This window comes from Mus caroli, chromosome 3, assembly GCF_900094665.2.
Source record: "Mus caroli chromosome 3, CAROLI_EIJ_v1.1, whole genome shotgun sequence".
NCBI lineage: Eukaryota > Metazoa > Chordata > Mammalia > Rodentia > Muridae > Mus > Mus caroli.
In genome coordinates this window covers 19,270,544-19,289,916 of record NC_034572.1, presented here as the reverse complement: position 1 = coordinate 19,289,916, position 19,373 = coordinate 19,270,544, and the positions used below count along the sequence as shown (strand labels likewise).

At 36.0% G+C, this 19,373-nt stretch overlaps 1 protein-coding gene across 2 annotated transcripts in view; it reads left to right on the top strand.

Annotated features, from left to right (window-relative positions):
* Positions 1–19,373, top strand: part of Naaladl2 (N-acetylated alpha-linked acidic dipeptidase like 2) — a 1,234,236-nt gene that overhangs the window by 1,165,609 nt on the left and 49,254 nt on the right. For both annotated transcript variants that reach the window (XM_029474777.1, XM_021158905.2), the window contains exon 13: positions 14,803–15,001. In XM_029474777.1, coding sequence (XP_029330637.1) covers positions 14,803–15,001 — 199 coding nt within the window. The remainder of the gene's footprint in view (positions 1–14,802; positions 15,002–19,373) is intronic.

The following is a 19,373-nucleotide window of genomic DNA, read 5'->3' as shown; positions in this document are numbered from 1 at the left end:
TATATAATGGGTTAGATTGATGGATATCGGTATATTAAACCATCCCTGCATCCCTTTAATGAAACCTACTTGTTCAGGATGGATGATTGTTTAGATGTGTTCTTGGATTCGGTTAGCTAGAATTTTATTGAGGATTTTTGCATCTATATTCATAAGGTAAATTGGTCTGAAGTTTTCTTTTTTGGATCTTTCTGTGGTTTAGGTATCAGAGTAATTGTGGATTCATAGAATGAATTGGTTAGGGTACCTTCTGATTCTATTTTGTGGAATAGTTTGTGCAGAACTGGAATTAGATCTTCTTTGAAGGTATGATAGAACTCTGCACTAAACCCATCTGGTCCTGGGCTTCTTTTGGTTGGAAAATTATTAATGACTTCTATTTTTTTTAGGGGATATAGGACTGTTTAGATCGTTAACCTGATCCTCATTTAACTTTGGTACCTGGTATATGTCTAGAAATTTGTCCATTTCATCCAGGTTTTCCAGTTTTGTTGAGCATAGCCTTTTGTAGAAGGATCTGATGGTGTTTTAGATTTCTTCAGGATCTGTTGTTATGTCTCCTTTTCATTTCTGATTTTGTTAAATAGAATGCTNTCCCTGTGCCCTCTAGTGAGTCTGGCTAAGGGTTTATCTATCTTGTTCATTTTCTCAAAGAACCAGCTCCTCCTTTGTTTGATTCTTTGAATAGTTCTTGTTTCCACTTGGTTGATTTTGCCCCTGAGTTTGATTATATCCTGCTGTCTACTCCTCTTGGGTGAATTTGCTTCCTTTTNTTCTAGAGCTTTTAGGTGTGTTGTCAAGCTGCTAGTGTGTGCTCCCTCTAGTCTATTTTTGGAGGCACTCAGAGCTATGAGTTTTCCTTGTAGAAATGCTTTAATTGTTTCCACTAAGTTTGTGTAGGTGTGGCTTCATTTTCATTAAACTCTAAAAAGTCTTTAATTTCTTTCTTTATTCCTTCCTTGACCAAGGTTTCATTGAGAAGAGTGTTGTTCAGTTTCCACGTGAATGTTGGCTTTCTATTATTTATGTTGTTATAGAAGATCAGCCTTAATCCATGGTGGTCTGATAGGATGCATGGGACAATCTCAATATTTTTTGTATCTGTTGATGCCTGTTTTGTGACCAATTATATGGTCAGTTTTGGAGAAGGTACCATGAGGTGCTGAGTAGAAGGTATATGCTTTTGTTTTAGGATAAAATGTTCTGTAGATATCTGATAAATACATTTGTTTCATAACTTCTGTTAGTTTTACTGTGTCCCTGTTTAGTTTCTGTTTCCACGATCTCTCCATTGATGAAAGTCCTTTGTTGAATCTCCCATTATTATTGTGTGAGGTGCAATGTGTGGTTTGAACTTTACTAAAGTTTCTTTAATGAATGTGGCTGCCCTTTCATTTGGAGCATAGATATACAGAATTGAGAGTTCCTCTTGGAAGATTTTACTTTTGATGAGTATGAAGTGCCCCTTTTTTTGATAACTTTGGGTTGGAAGTTGATTTTATTTGATATTAGAATGGCTACTACAGCTTGTTTCTTTAGAGTACTTGCTTGGAAAATTGTTTACCAGCCTTTCACTCTGAGGTAGTGTCTGTCTTTTTCCCTGAGATAGGTTTCCTGTAAGCAGCAAAATGTTGGGTCCTGTTTGTGTAGCGAGTCCTTTAGTCTATGTTTTTATTGGGAATTGAGTCCATTGATATTAAGGGATATTAAGGGAACGTAATTGTTGCTTCCTATTATTTTTGTTGTTAGAGTTGGCATTCTGTTCTTATGGCTATCTTTTTTTAGGTTAGTTGAAGGATTACTTTCTTGGTTTTTCTAGGATGTGGTTTCTGTCTTTGTATTGGTTTTTTTCTGTTATTCTCCTTTGAAGAGCTGGATTCGTGGAAAGATAATGTGTGAATTTGTTTTTTTCATGGAATACTTTTTTTTCTCCATCTATGGTAATTGAAAGTTTAGCTTGGTATAGTAGCCTGGGCTGGCATTTGTGTTCTCTTTATGTCTATATAACATCTGTCCAGGCTCTTTTGGCTTTCATAGTCTCTGTTGAAAAGTCTGGTGTAATTCTGATAGGCCTGCCTTAATATGTTACTTGACCTTTTTCCCTTACTGCTTTTAATATTCTATCTTTATTTAGTGCATTTGTTGTTCTGATTATTATGTGTCAGGAGGAATTTCTTTTCTGATCCAATCTATTTGGAGTTCTGTAGGCTTCTTGTATGTTCATGTGCATCTCTTTCTTTAGATTTGGGAAGTTTTCTTCTATAATTTTGTTGAAGATGTTTGCTGGCCCTTTAAGTTGAAAATCTTCATTCTCATCAAGTCCTATTATCTGTAGGTTTGGTCTTCTCATTGTGTCTGGATTTCCTGGATGTTTTGAGTTAGGAACCTTTTGCATTTTGCATTTTCTTTGATTGTTGTGCCGATGTTCTCTATGGAATCGGAATCTTCTGCACCTGAGATTCTTTCTTCTACCTCTTGCATTCTGTTGCTGATGCTTGCATCTATAGTTCCAGATTTCTTTCCTAGGGTTTATATCTCCAGTGTTGCCTCACTTTGGGTTTTCTTTATTGTGTCTACTTCCCTTTTTATGTCTAGTATTGTTTTGTTCATTTCCATTACTTGTTTGGATGTGTTTTCCTGTTTTTCTTTAAGGATTTGTAACTCTTTAGCAGTGTTCTCCTGTATTTCTTTAAGTGAGTTTTTAAAGTCCTTCTTGATGTCCTCTACCATCATCATGAGATATGCTTTTATGTTCATGCCTAGCTTTTTCGGTATGTTGGCGTACCCAGGTCTGGCGGAGGTGGGAGTGCTAGGTTCTGATGATGGTGATTGGTCTTAGATTCTGTTAGTAAAATTCTTTTGTTTGCCTTTTGCCATCTGGTAATCTCTGGAATTAGTTGTTATAGTTGTCTCTGGTTAGAGGTTGTTCCTCTCGTGATTCTGTTAGCTTCTATCAGCAGACCTGGAAGACTAGCCCCCTCCTGAGTATCAGTGCTTAGAGTACTCTCTGCAGTCAAGCTCTCCTTTTGCAGGGAAGGTAGATAGATATATGGTGTTTGGACCTGCCTCCTGGCAGAAGATGAAGGCCAAAAACATGGCTTGTCCCAGAATCTGTGTAGCTTCTGTAGTTCACACTCTCACCTGTGCAGAGTAGTCTCCTCAGGATCAGGGAACCAAGATGTCTCCTCCAGATGCTGTGGCAAAGCCCTCCCGGGCGGGCTGGACACCTCTCCTCTGGCAAGGAAGGTGGCAGGGTGTCTGAAGACCGAAACATGGTCTACCCCAGAAGCTCTGTGGCTTCTGTCTGACCCAGAAGCTGTTAGCTTCTGCAGTCCACACTCTCCCCTGTGCAGACTAGTCTAGGCGGAGTCCCGGAACCAGTACACTTCATTCTTTATTCACATTAGACTCAATGTGATGTTGATTTTTAACTAAATGAACAAAAAATGAACTAAATGAACTAATTTGACTAAATGAACACACAACTTTCTGTGCTGTTCAATAAATGAGAGAGCAAAGGTCAGTTTTAGGTACATACAGACAGAACTGGAGTAAAACAGATTCACAAGATGCATTTAGAGAGGCATAGTTCTGTCTATTGCAACAGATTTAGAGGAAGGACTGAAGACTCAGCAAGAGCAATAGATAATGAAAGTCTGCTATTGCTCCTGATTAAATGGCATTGAGGAGAATGTTTTTTGTTAATTTCTAAATTAGTGAATGCAACATTGACAAATTTTGGGCACTCTGAGATTATTATTGATGCTTTAAAAGCAGCAAGATACTCAGGTGGTAGAAGGAGATAACTGACTCTCACTGCTGTCTTCTGATTTCCACATGTGCATCATGACACATGAATAACCATACACTTACATACACAAAGTAAATAAACATATAAAAATGAAAACACTCTACATCTAGGGCCAAGTTAATAATACTCTCTGACAATTCTATTCAGGACCATGTTATTACAGCAAGAAAAAACCACAGTGAAAAGGTGAAACTGTGGTTATTCTGTGGGATTTATCTCCACTTGAGGTCAGACACTGCTGTCTATATACAGAAGTTTCCCTGAGATCAGAGGTTTTGTGTGGGCTCAGGCAGAAGTGCTGACTTCTTGCTGTGTTGTTAGTCTGCCTCTGCTGCAGGCAAAAACTGTAGCCTTTTACTATTGTGGTTTTCATTGTTTCCTGTCTCACGTGAAACTCATTTTGTGTTCATTTAGTTAAAAAATATGAAGTCAGATTTTTTAGTTACCCATATTCAATTCTCCATTAAAGTAAAAGATAATATAACAATAATTTGATTAAAATTATTTTCACTTGTTTCTAAATATTTGTTCAAAGAGTTGCAGCATGTAGCCTTTAAAATAGAATTTTTTCTTGGTATTTTAGTCATGCTAACTTAAAGTAAAGAAATATTAATTACTTGCTAACTTAAGTGAGCCCATTCAATTTCTATCACATTGGCTATAGCAATATTTCCAATACATATTACTTCTAGATGCTAATGTACAAATATGACCTTGATGTCAACACATAAATAAGTTACTAAGTGTCAATGATGCTAGTTGCTTCCTTGGACTAAACAGTTTCTCTAGCACATTAAATGAAACATACGTTTCGACTGCTTCATAGTATCTTAAATTGTTGATATATTTCTTATTTTGTTATGACAGTCAGCAGTGATTAGTCTCAAGTTCTAATTTATAGTGAAGAAAAAAAAGTGACCTTCAAGGCTGAACTATAAAATACAGTTTCCCTTCACTGTGAGCAGTGACTACTGAGATCCCTGCAACCCAATTGCATTTCAGCACTGTAATTTTTACCTGTTGAAAATTGGCCATTGAGTTTATTTATGACACTAGTTTATGGTCACAGCCAACCATTCTCCACTGTTCCCACAACCACCAGAAGTAAGGATCATTTACCAGTGAATAATTTGTTTGAGTTGATTTACGGCATCTTTCTTGAAAGCGCATTTTAACTGAGTGACCTTCGCTCTTAATATTTGGTCAATGCCAAAAACAAAATAGAAACTGAATATTTATATATTTATTCATTGCATGTGAAGATGGAGTGGAATTGTGACTGATAAGGTGAATGATATACTTCAGGTGTACTTTGATATGTGTGAATGCCTGTGTTTGTGAGTGAGTGTGTGTGTGCACGTGCGCGTGCACATGCATGCGCATGCATGCACATGCGCAAACACGTACACATGTGTACAAATGTTTGGAGAGCAGAGGACAAAATATACTACATTTTCTTTGTACGTCAGCTGCTGTTAATGTGTCTTTAATGCAAGGCATCTCAGTAGCCTGAGACTGAGCAAATAGGCTAAGAGAGATGACCAGTAACCCCAGTGATCTCCCTGTCTCTGTCTCCACAACAGCGGAATTATAAGCCTCTGCCACCATAACTAGAATTTCATGCTGCTGCTAGTTTTTTAACCCACTTAGTCAAGCATACAAGACAAGCTCTGTAACAACTCAAATATTTCCCTCATATTTTCCTCATACTAATTAGATATACTTTTGAAAAAGAAAAGTAAGTCTAAATTATTTTCCTAGAAAGAGATAGTACTAGGTTGTGGGAGTCAGAGAAAAAAGGTAATAATAGGTTTATACTGAGGATCCTAGAAACAGATCAGAGAATGGATAAATTATAACCACACTCAGTTATGTTTCTCACTTTTACTATAGTCTAACATAAAGTAGCACCTTATCATAATCAATGATTGTGGAATTGTTGTAACTACTGTTTTTTCTTTCAGAAGTCTGAATGTTAATCATAAAGTTACTGTAAAAATCACATGAGACCAAATAAACAGAAATAGTTTCCATTTGATCTGGCTACATACACATTTACTTAGTGTCAGCCCACCTTAGAAGAAAATATAATTTTGAGCCACTGTGGCTTATTGAGGCATTTGGATTGTCTCACTATATTCAACCCTTGTTGGAAGCTTTTCCATGTGTTCTTTGAATAACTGGCAATGCTGACTTGATAGGGCCTTTTTATTTTTATTAGTTTTGTTAGTTCACTGATGTTATTCACTGCATTTGTGAAGGAGATAGAATATTCAAGGTGATCATGCTTTGGGGCCAGGACTTAGAGTCCTGTTATATTTGTAGTTTCAATTTCTAAATGTCACAAGTAATTGATACTCATCTAATGTGTTTAATTTTCTTTCTCACTAATATAAAATGAATTTCCCAATTGGCAAAATTAAGTTACATGCTGAACAAATTGCATGATTCTTGTTCTCAGTCCATCTGTTTCTATCTTGCTTTTAATTACCAGCAACCTCTTCTCTGTGCTGGCTGATAAAAAGGGGAGCCAGCCATGCCCTGATCGCCTAGTTCTGTGAACTCCCTTTGAAGTCCATGGTAGTCTAAATTCCAGTGATTCCAAAACTGAATTTTACTTTCTCGCCATTGTCATTTATGATGGTGCTAGACCTCCAACAGTCTGCCCAGAACAGGATTGTCTGAGAATGGTCTATTTATGTACTAAGTGCTAAGCACTTCAGAGAGTACTCCTCCAGTCTTGCCCAGTCAACCAAAAAGATTGAGAAAATATTTGCCATCTTTTTACACATATTCATAAAATAGATTTAGCCTTAATCCTCATTTTATTTATAAATGAATTCTCAGTATATAATCATATCAAACAGTATAGTTTACTTACAGATAATCAACACATAAACCGATGAAATTTTTAAAAGGAGTCCAGTAACAGAATCTCATCTATGCATATACTACCAGTGTTGAGCTGTTAACTTAGAATTTTCTTTACCACAGTTGGTTTTAAATCACTTTTTCTGTTTTGTTTTTCAAATAATGCCCCTTAATTGTTATTCTGAGTTCATGGATTTTTTTCATATTCCTTGAAATATACGAATGTTTTACTCTTGTTGCATATTTTGTTGCTAGTCACTCGACCTCCTTTGTGATGATCCTATCCTTCCCCGTGGTCTCAGCCAATATGAACACCCTCTGCAATTACCTGTAGCTCAGAGCCAACAGTGCAGTGACTACTGTTAGATAGTCACCTTTTCTTCTTACTTTCCCATTATAGTTTTGTTTATTATATTAAAAATTTACTGAATGTATTTTTAATCCAAAACCCAATGCCTATGAAGTTATAAAATCTCATTCTATTACTCTACACATATTATATGTTTTAAAAGAATGTTGTTCATTTGCTTGGCTCAGTTGCTTTGTTGGTTTGCTTAACATGTTTCCTCAGGGATTTGTTTGCCAGCAACAAGATCAGAAATACTTCTTACCTTCATTTTTAATGGACTGTAAGAATTTGCTTTTATATTCAGCAACTTTATGTAAATTTAAGTTTTTTTTTTCATTTTGACTTAGCCAATGCATAATTAAGCTCATATATACTGTTAAATAGTCAATGTAAAATTTTTGCCTGAAGTGAACAATGATAAGAATGTACAGTACATGAATATAGTTCATTTTAGAAAGCTTTGGGAGCTGGTGAGACAGCATCATAGTTAAGAGTAATTGCAACTTATAAAAGGACCCAGGTTTAGTTTCCAGAACCCACGGACTAACCCAAAACTGTCTGTATCTCCAGCTCTCAAGAATCTAATTATCTCATCTGGGCTCCACTGGGTCCCACATATTTATATGTGACACATATATGTGCAGTCAAATAAAATAATCATATTCATAAAATAAGTGTATCTTTTTAGAAAGACAGAAAGCTTCAGCTCTTCCAAAGCTGCCAATAGACATATCTATACTTCAAAACATTGTACAGTGGCAGCATCAAAAAGTTATAGAATGGGCTTACAGTTCCTTCTCTGCACCAGGTAAGCAGGGATGGAGACAGAGCTTGATCAATGTAGTGTTAGGAGACATATTGGTTACTTGTCTGATGTGATACAATGCTACCACCAAGGCAACTTATAGAAGAAAGTTATTTTTACTTAAGGTTGCAGAAGGGTATGTCCATGATGGAAGAGGCATGGCAACAGGCAGTCAGAGCAGAAATTTGAGAGATAACCCTTCAACAGCCAACATAAAGCAGAGAGAATGAAATGAAAGTGTAGCCAGAGGAGCCAGACTACAAACACTCAAAGCCCATTCCCAGTGATGCACTTCTTCCAGCAAGGCACCATCTCCTAAAGGCTTCAAAACCTCAAACAGAACCATCATCTGTGAACCATACATGAAACTATTGGGGATATTTTTCATTTAGATCTCTTTAAGGGTAAACCCCACTCCATATAGTGCCGGGGAAATTGTATTCATGTAGCTTTGGGGACATAAACCAGCTACTCCAAGCTTTTGGAGGAAGGGAGTTTATTCAATGCACTGTAGGGATAGGGAGCACTCCACATACACTCCATTCAGGAAAGGTAAAGATGGTCCTAAATGGAGTCTGCCATGGCTACTTGGACTATGACATAACTTCTTTATTCAAGAATACAGTGCCAAACTTCTTTTTAAATAGTAGGCAGATGCTAATCCCTTCCCAAATATCCTTTTGTCATCTTTGCCAAGTGGATTTTGTATGCATTCAGTTCAGCTATAGTTACTGATATTCTTTTATATTATTCATCTTTAAATAGTATATATTTTATATGTACCATAAAATCAAGGTACATTATCTGAACATTATTCTTGCTTTAGCTTGCATGCATCTTTCTTTATCTGAGTGTTGTCTAAGGTCTTTACAGAACCAGGTGATAAGATATATTATGATTTCTAATGAAGGAGACAGCATGAGGGATAGAAAATATAGCATAATAAAGAGCTGTTGTTCCCTTGGCTGACATCATATTGGCAATTTCTTTTCCTCTCTTTAGCAACGCTATGAGTTGTTTTAAAGATGATGTTAAGTAGCACATTTTTCCTCCAAATAATCTCCTATTATGTTTTTATCCACTGTACATCAACAAGCAAAAGTCAATTATATGTGTGTCTGTGTGTGTGTGTTGCTATACATCAGGAAAGTATAAGCTGCAACTATGTAACTTTTAGCACCTTTAAAACTGTGATAATCTCATGCTTACAGCAATGGATTCTGTGAAAGGCTAGTAAATAAAAAAGACTATGCTTGTTTTATGTAAAAAATGTAGTTTTTTAAAATACAACTGGTACATTTTCCCCACAATATAAAAGGAAATGGAGTGGATTTTTAAACGTAGAGTTGCAGAATAGAACAAAATCATACAAAAATGAAAATAGATAATATCTAAAACTTTTTGGACTATAAAACCCCCAAGAAACCAAAGAAGTAGAAAGTAAAATCAGTCTTTAAAATAGGGAAATGATAATCTTGTTGGTGTTTATAATGCACATAAATACACAATGGTTTATGCCAGTGGGAGTTCTCAAGCTATGAAGTAGCTTAAGCTGATGGGCATCTTGTGCAACCCAGGTGCACATTAGAGCGCATTAGAACACACGGACGATATCAGTATTGTAGTTGATGTTAGATCTTGATTAATTACATGTGGGGAATGGAGCATGTACCTGTGGCTTCCTCCCTACTACAGGAAGGCATTTGGGAGATCCTACATTAAAAAATAAATAAATAAATAAGATCTTCAGGAGGAATAAGCTCTTAGAAATATCTGCTCACTCCTGAGATCATGCTACAAAAAAGCCTATATACTGTATTGAGTTGCCTTGGGCATGGCATGAGTCCTGGGCTGCTCAGATTATATCTAATTTCAAACTGAGCTTAAAAGAGTTTTTTACATGTTGAATAGATAAATACATTTAATCAATATAGGTTAGGCTTGAATTTAGATTTGCCAGATCTCAACACACCTGACAGTCCACTATATAAAGGTGCCTCAGGAGCCAAACTAGTTAGGGAAGGATGCTAGGGTAGTGATGGTCTACATTTGCAGGACAGCTGTAGGGACATTTCAATATTGTGGTTTAAGATAGAAAACTTCCCTGAAATGATTTGCTATACAGAAAATGGCAGAACATTCAAGAGTCATTTTTAGGTAACCCCCAAAAATGTTTTCCATAGTTTTCTTCCTTGGCTTCTGTACAAGATATTTTTGTGAATGACTCAGAAAAAGCATCAATGGCCTTTGCATGCCATGATTTCACATCACATTGGTAATGAGTATTTATGACTATTATGTGGCCTTTAAGTAAGTCTCACCTTATTAAAATTATTAATCTTATTTGTCTTTATGTGTTTCCTAGCAGTGACATACTAATGAATAAACAATTACTTCTTATGAACTTTCTAGCTCTATGAATTTTACTTTGAGATACAGGTAAAATAAAGGTGTTTTCCATTTGAAATGTAACAGAGCTTTAACTATCTGGAATATATAATTTTAGCAGGTAGTCTGAAATATTATGTACTATATCAGACATGACTATCAACACTTAAAAAAACAACTATTTTCTACAGAGCTTTCAAAAATCTATTAAATTTTTGTTTTGTTTGTTTCTTTGTTTGTTTTGCCAGAAGCCAAGCTGTGATGATCATGTTTTAAAGGTTGATGATTACAGTCCTTTACCCCCATATCACTCCTTTCCTTTCTTACAAGGGTAGGTGAGGGAGGCCAGCCCTTGGTGACAACACATGAGTATAGAGTCAGACATCCCGCAATGGAACTAAGATTTGCTGAAGTCTAAACAGGGAGGACTGTGGCACTGGGGATCACAGATCTTGAAAGTATTTGGGAGACACAACTTTGAGAGTCACTCAGAACTGGTGATGACATTATTGTTCCCTGTTCTTTTCAAAACGAAGTTAGAGATAGCTTGTTTAGTTTGTATACTCTGATAAAAACAGCTGATTGAAAGAGGTCTATGCATTTAGAAAATTAAATGTAATATAGAAAATAAATTACTCCAGACCATATTGATAGTAATTATGTGCATAGAATTGTTATTTTTATTGATGTCAAATTCTTGGCTGGTAGACCTGATGTATATAACTTTAAGATAATCATAACCCCATATCTAAGAAATCTTTGATTTCCAGTTAACAGGGTTTTTTTTTTTTGGTTATTTTCTTAATCAAATATAGGTATTATCTTTTAAATGTGAGCTGATAACAGCCACCAACAGTTGTACATTCTCAGACATTCAGGGTCTTGAGTGAAACTCACAGTGTTTATAGGAAATCTGCAGGGAATCTTTTGATTTAACTTTGTATCACTTCACTAATTGCTAGCTTAAGATAGTTTCTTTTTGTCTTAAGTTTCTATTTTCAGCTATAATTCATTTACATCTAGAGAGTAAAAGAACTCATTATTTATGATTGTTATACACCAAACATCTCTCAGAATGATTTGTAGCCATTGTGCAATGCAGCAATTATATTTCAAAGAAGACATTCTATTATAAGTCAACATTCAAACATTGCATGTGGTTCTTATTAACTGGTTATCATAGGACAGCTACACAGAGATAAATACATTGTGTTTTCCTATAGGAGATTCTTTTATGTGGAGAATCAAGATGCATGGCCACATTATGATAAAAATGTAACCTGTTTGAATTTTATGACAATGTGGTTGGTTCTCCTTTAAATGATACATCTGGTGCAATGTTATGTACCAGTAGTGTGACTGTAACTACATAGATGCATGCCTCTCTGTGATACATCTAACATGCAGATCCAAAACCCATGAAGGGCTACTTCATCTGAGATCTACAAAGTTTCAGGGGGAGGAGCATTTCATGCTGGATCAGATTTAAAGTTAAAAACAAGCTCAAATTGATTGACATGAAAACGGTTGCTAGCATCCTTAAATCATAATTCATACATTGAAAATATTGGCTGAGCATCACATGTGGAGCTGCTTCTCAATATGTGACCTCTGACCCTAGAAGTAATGCCTCCTTTATGTCAGGCAGGTCACCACTCTTTTTTTTTTTCCTGGAACTAACTAGTTGAGAGAGCTGTCAGTTCTCCTCATCAGCAGTAACATAAAAGATAAATTCATTTAAAGCTAAATAAGAGAAAATGGCACAGTTTGTCTCACTTGATCCTGTAGTAATGCCTTCAGTTCTGCAGTGGATGTTAGATGGGAACATATTTTTCTTTGTTAAGTGTGAGAATCTCAAAGATGTTGAGCTGGCTTTTTTCTTTGCTCACTCTTCCAATTTCAGTGATATCTCAATGTGCCTTATCTATTTCCTTTCTTCTTTGTGAAAAGACAGTTTGAGTTTTTTACACATTATCCTTGGTGAGTCATTAAAATTTAAGAAAAGCCATGTCATCCTAAAAGTCTAATAAATTATTTGGAACTTGATTTTCAAAATGCTGATACTAGTCAATGTAGAATGCACAGTGAAAACAGCAGTTATCCAATGTCTGACTCCTGTAGTGGAAACTATCATATCAGTATTTGTGAACAGGTATCTCAAAATTACTGTCAGCTCACATATTTGCTTCAATACCATCTTCAACCATATCTGTAGATATATAATATTTAATTTTTATGCTTTGTGCAGATATATCCTTTAAGCCAAACTATAATTTTTTTTACTCTATGTACAGTGAATTAACTCTGGTTAATTAATTTAAATTTTATTTAGGCCTGCCATAAAAGGTGGCTCAGCAGGTTAAGGCACTTTTTGCCAGGCCAGAAGATATGAGTCCAACCCCAACCCCATGAGACTCACCTATGGAAGGAAAGAACTGATTTCTACAATTTGTCCTCTGAGCTACACACACACACACACACACACACACACACACACACTCTTACACACACATACACACACATACACACACACATACACACACACAAACACATACACACACACAGACACACACACACACTAAGGAAAAATTTTATTATTTCACCATTTTATACTTTCTTATAATTTAATTGTTACCATCTCTGAGAAAAAGTAAAAGACAAGAAATAGAGGATGTTTTAGTTATCTCTTTCACATGATTCTATTTTATTTTAGACCTTTTATAAATATAGCATATTGCATTTACTTTTTTCTTCCAGAAGATAATGAGTGTTCACATTCAACTAGACACTACATTTCAGGATAGTATCAGTTGGTAGTTTTTTGCAAGTCGTATTTTATGAGGTAACTCTCATCTGAAGCATAAAATTTCATCTTACCACACTATTTTTATAGTATTTCTTAAACTTTAAACCTGACAGAGTAACGGTACTAGCATGTAGAGGAGATTCTTAGACTCTACACTGAAAGAACGTGAGCAGAGCAGTAAGTCTGTACTTTCACAATTGTGAGATGTTTTAGATGCTGATATTCTTGGGCTTCCCCAGGATAACATCTTTTTGTGATCATGCTGAAGACACTGTACAATAACCCTTCAAAAGAACACCTACATCTGACTGCCTCAGTGTCACACTCCTGCCACAGCAGCTTAGACCCCTAAGCTCCTGAGACAATTTGACTGGAAGTAAATTTGTAGTGACATGTTGATTTTTGGGAACTTGGGAAGATGCTTCAAGTTTCCTAAGAGTGACAGTAGCTGTTGTCCTACAAAAGGACTGGTGGGATATGGAAATGGTCATAGAATTCTTCTCTTGTAATGTTTGAAAATAAATGTTTCCAAACACGATTTCAAATCACTACTTTTGGGAAGTATTTGACATGTATTTGTTACTTAATCCTAGGCAAAATGCTAGCAGTAGGTAATATCACTATTTTGTTTGACAGTTAAGATTTTAGAGATCCAAAAATGCTACAAATGTCACACAGATACCAGGTGGTAAGAACATAGCACCAGAGTTAGGTAGGCTACCCCCAAAGTCTGAGTCTACTGTGGCACTAGATATGGCTCTTCTCGTGGACAAAGGATAGAACTGTGGTTGGTTTGCTACCACCATTAAGATAAGCATGAGTTCTGATAAGCTGTCCAACATGTAGAAAATTAACAAAACAACTGTAGTCTTAGTTGCAAACTAAAGAAATGGGGCAGCACATTTTAGTATATTGTAAAGTCAAAAACATACTTCATATATATTGTGAAAATATGATAAAACATCTATGAACAAATAGACATGTATTACCTACCCATAGGCATGTATTACCATGTAGTCACATATCTTACATCTTATCATAAGAAGATACATTCTCTTTCTTTCATTTTATTTATTTATTTATTTATTTATTTATTTATATCTTTTGAAGGTATCTGATATAGCTTTAGTTGGTTCATATTCTTTATATAACCAAGAATGATTTTCAGTTCAAGATCCTTCTTCCTCCATCTTATCTCCACTGTGGAAGAGTCATACACCTACATGATTGTATCTTTTACATTTTCTTTTCTTCAAAATCAGATATATTATGGTGAGTCTATATAGTTGAGCCAAAAAGATCATGGTTCTAGTTCAACTTTGCTATGACTTGTGAGCTTAATATGTGAGCCTTAATTCAGTCTCATTTTCCATAAAATAAACACATTTTGGTAAATCCTATATGATATAACTAATAACATTTGATAAATATTGAATAATATAATTACATGTTAAGCTTAATATAGTGCATAAATTAATTCCCACCATCGGTGCTTACCCTAAGTTTTTATAAGTGAGTAACCATTCACTTAATTTAGTAGAAAATAAACACACCTTTGACAGTATATTTGGCAGAAAAAAAATGTTATCTGAATTTAATCAAAGCATTTAAGCCTTTCTTTGAGAAGGCTACTGACAGATCTATCAATGATCAATGATAGATCTGTCAGTTGGGGGACTGTCTGATTTATAAACTAGAGTCAAGGCAATAAAATATTTGCTGGGTTCCTATGACCAAATCTCTCCTGAGATGGCCTTATTTTTCCTTACCAGATAATGAGCCTAGTGTTCCTCACCTGCTTGCCTTAGCATCAAAACTGAGGGAAAGTGCAGAGCTCTTCCAGTCGGATGAGATGCGACCAGCTAATGACCCAAAGGAGAGAGCTCCCAGCCGTGTCCGAATGCTGAATGACATCCTTCAAGACCTGGAGAAGAACTTCCTGGTGCAGTGGGTACCACCAGGATTTTATAGGTAGGAAATACATCTCCACGTTGTTGTCTTTACCTCAAAGCCTAAAGTTCACTTCCAGAATCTTCTAACTACTATAAAACTGAATAGAAGAAGCTCTATTTTTGCATTTTTAAAGTGAGAGAGAAAATGAGGGTAAGACTATGTTGAACTCGGAATGAGCTAAAATCTCTTGAATAGAAAAGTGGGCAGAAGATACAAAGCATTTCAGAGAAATGAAAATGTATTAAGTTTGATCCAAACATATTATAAGCATATGCAAATAATCATTTTAAATAATCAAATAGTTACAGAAAGAATAAGGAGATGACTGGTATCCAGAGCAAGACTCAAGTGAATAAATATGGAATAAAGGACACATGACAAAATGTCTTATATTTAATTCAATTTGATATCATCTCTGGAAAATCAAGTTTAATCCATGCTTCCATGGGGAGAAATCTGCCTTCTTGATTGCCAAGTGATGGGCTATGCTGCTGTTTTTTTTAATAAGAATATGCCTAGAATGTTGAGTCTAGTTATTTATTTTATAATTTATGACAATATTGAATGCATTCACTATTCTCTTAGAGTGCATCTTTAGTAGCTCATGAAACAACTGAGAGAGGAGGGCAGTTTGGATGGAGAATCACAGGAGTGCTCCTGATAACGTGTGGGCAATGGTTTTTAGAGACAGCAATGTGACTTGTTCTCAGTGCCTGAAGCATGTGGAATATGGTTTTTGTTTAGGATATTCTCAAAGTAGAAAAAAAGAAAGGGGAGATGGAAGTTAACCAATTTTGATATTTTAACTATTTTACATAATTGATTCATTCTTCTACTGAGGAAAAAAGATACCGTGTCTGTAATACATGCTTATATAATGTGTATGGGAATGCCTACATAATATATATTCATATGCAGCTATATCTTACATAGGAATATTCATATATTTTCTGCATTCATCTTTTGAAGTGTTTAAAGTGTTAAATTTATTACCCCTTATGGAAAGTTCTAGGCTGAACTAGAAATATTTCCTCAATTCTCCCTAGCTTCCATAAATCTGCTATCTTGTTTCATGACTAGACTTGCTAACATGTATAACCAGAGGTTAAAGCAGTCAATTACTGATACAAAGATATAGAAATCCTAGTTACATTTGAGAAAGATTTTCTAAAATTACTACTCCCCTAAGACTATGACAGTCTTTATAGTAGGAAATGCTCCATTACCATACATATTAAAACATAGTTTGTGATCCTCAAGCCTGTGAGTATTAAGTGAGCATGAGATTTGAGTGGTATTTGGATCAAACTTTGTGACCTGACAAGAGCCTCATCAACTCACATATTAATTTCCGCATCTATTAAAAGAAATAACAGATGAAGACCATAAAGCTTTTTTTCTTTTCTTTTCTTTTTTTTTTTTTTTACTTTTTGTATTTGATAGTTTAGCTTTGGGAGTGAAATTGAAATTAATATGGAGATTAAGTTTCCATGTTATTTCTTCTAACACTATAACTCTTGATCATATGATGTTGGAGAATATTGTGTATTGTTCATATAATCTTCATGGTACTTGAAGACATTTTTATGCTCTCTGTGCTTTCGAAGCCTCTGTAACTTAGCAAGCACTTCAAGTAAAAGCCATTCTCTTGATAATAATCTAGGGCAGGATTATAAAGAATAAAGAACAATGTAAATATACAGGTAAGCTAGGAAGATGGGATGCATAAATAACTGCTTAAAGAAAATTCAACCACATGTGGACTGGTTTCTTTAAAATGTCTATCAGTGAAGATAAATCACATTTGAGGACTCATTTAATAAGGCCTGTTACTACAAGAAAAATTCCCTTCTTGATATTCTTCCAATATATATAGCTGGTCTACCTATCTAATGTACTTTTTCTTACCCTTTCAATAGTATTCATAGACTCAATTTACTTCATCCTATATTTTGAGAAGAACAGCAAACATTTGTATATTCATGATTAAAACCAATAAATATGATTTTTCTAGCATAACTATTGTCACATTATACCCTGTATCCAAGTGATAAAATTCCAAATATTACTATAATATTCTAGTTCATAGTCTTTAGAACTGAAAATTTAGAGATCAACATTTTAGCATTTAGTCTACTTTGACTATAGTTATTCTTTAATATTTATTTTTTACACTCCATATTTTATTCCCCCCCCCAACCCCTTTCCACTCTCCAACTGTTCCTCATCCCATACCTCCTTCTCACCCCCTGTCTCCAGGTGGATGTCCCCACCCCACCCCATCTGACCTCTAAACACCCTGGGACCTCCATTATCTTCAGGGTTTGGTGCATCATCTCTGACTGAACACAGACCTGGCAGTGACAGTCCTCTACTGTATGTGTGTTGGGGGCCTCATATCAGCTGGTGTATGCTGCTTGGTTGTGGTCCAGTATTTGAGAGATCTCAGGGGTCCAGATTTATTGAGACTGCGGGTCCTCCTACAGGATCACAATTCTCCTCAGCTTCTTTCAGCATTTCCCGATTCAATAACAGGGGTCAGCTGTTTCTGTCCAACGGTTGGGTGGTTGGGTGCAAATATCTGCATCTAATACTTCCAAATGCTTGTTAGGTCTACCAGAGTGCAGTCATGCTAGGTCCCTTTTTGTGAGTACTCCGTAGCCTCAGTAGTAGTGTCAGGCCTTGGAACCTTCCCTTGAGCTGGATCCCACTTTGGGCCTGTCACTGGGACTTCTTTTCCTCAGACTCCTCTCCATCCCTGTAATTCTTTCAGAGAAGAACAATTATGGCTCAGAGTTGTGACTGTTGGATGGCCCCCCTCTACCTCATTAGATGCCCTGTCTTCCTGCTGGAGGTGGGCTCTATAAGTTGCCTCTTCCTACTGTCAGGCATTTCAACTAAGATCCCTCCCTTTGAGTCTTGGGAGTGTCTAAACTTCTAGGTTTCTGGTACATTCTGGAGGACCCCCCAACATCCTACCTCCTGAGATTGCCTGTTTCCTTTCTTTCTGCTGGCCCTCAGGGCTTCAGTCCTTTTCCCTCACCCAATGCCAGATCAGATTCCCTCTCTCTTTCCTTCCACTTTCCCTCCTAGGTCCCTCACTTCCTCCTCATTTATGACAGTTTTTTTTCTCTCTCTCAAGTGGGACTGAAGTGTCCTCAATTGAGCACCTCAGTTTTTTGACCTGTTTGAGTTCTGTGGACTGTATCTTAGGTATTCTGTACATTTTTTGGCTAATATCCAGTTATTGGTGAATACATACCATGCATGTCCTTTTGGATCTGAGTTCCTCACTCAGGATGATATTTTCTAGTTCCATCTATTTGCCTGCAAAACTCAGGTTGTCCTCATGCTTAATAGATGAGTAGTATTCCATTGTGTAAATGAACCACATTTTCTGTATCAATTCTTCTGTTGTGGGACATGGAGGTTGTTTCCAGATTCTGGTTATCACAAATAAGGCCTCTATGAACATAGTGAGACATGTGCCCCTGTGGCATGGTAGGGCATCTTTAGCATATATTCCCAAGAGTGGTATTGCTGGATATTCAGGTAGATCTACTTCCAATTTTCTGAGGAACCTCCAGATTGATTTCCAGAGTGGTTGTACCAGTTTATAATCCCACCAGCAATGTGGGAGTGTTCCTCTTTCTCCAAATCCTCTCCAACATGTATTGTCACCTGAAGTTTTGATATTACCCATTTTGATTGCTGTAAGGTTGAATCTCAGGGTCATTTTGATTTGCATATCTCTGATCACTAAGGACTTTGAACATTCCTTTAGGTGCTTCACAGCCATTGGAGATTCCTCAGTTGTGAAATCTCAGTTTAGTTCTATACCCCATTTTTTCATTGGGTTGCTTTTTTTTTTTTTTTTTTTTTTTTGGTGATTAGGTTCATGTGCTCCTTGTATATTTTAGATATTAGCCCTCTATTGGATGTGGGGTAGTAAAGTTTTTTCCGAATCTGTAGGTTGCAGATTTGTCTTATTGACTATTTTAGTTGCCTTACAGAAGCTTTCCAGTTTCATGTACTTTTATCAATTCTTGATCTTAGAGCATGAGCCATTGGAGTTCTGTTTAGGAAATTTCCCCCTGTGCCAATGAATCCAAGGCTCTTTCCCAATTTCTCTTCTATTAGATTCAGCTTATCTGGTTTTATGTTGAGGTCCTTGATCCACTTGGACTTGAGTTTTGTCCAAGATGACAAATATGGTTCTATTTTCATTTTTCTATATACAGACAGTCAGTTAGACCAGCAGCATTTATTGAAGATGCATTCTTTTTTTCCATTGTATATTTTTGGTGTCTGTGTCAAAGATCAAGTGACCATAAGTGTGTGGTTTTATTTCTGGACCTTCAGTTGTATTCCATTGATTAATGTGTCTGTC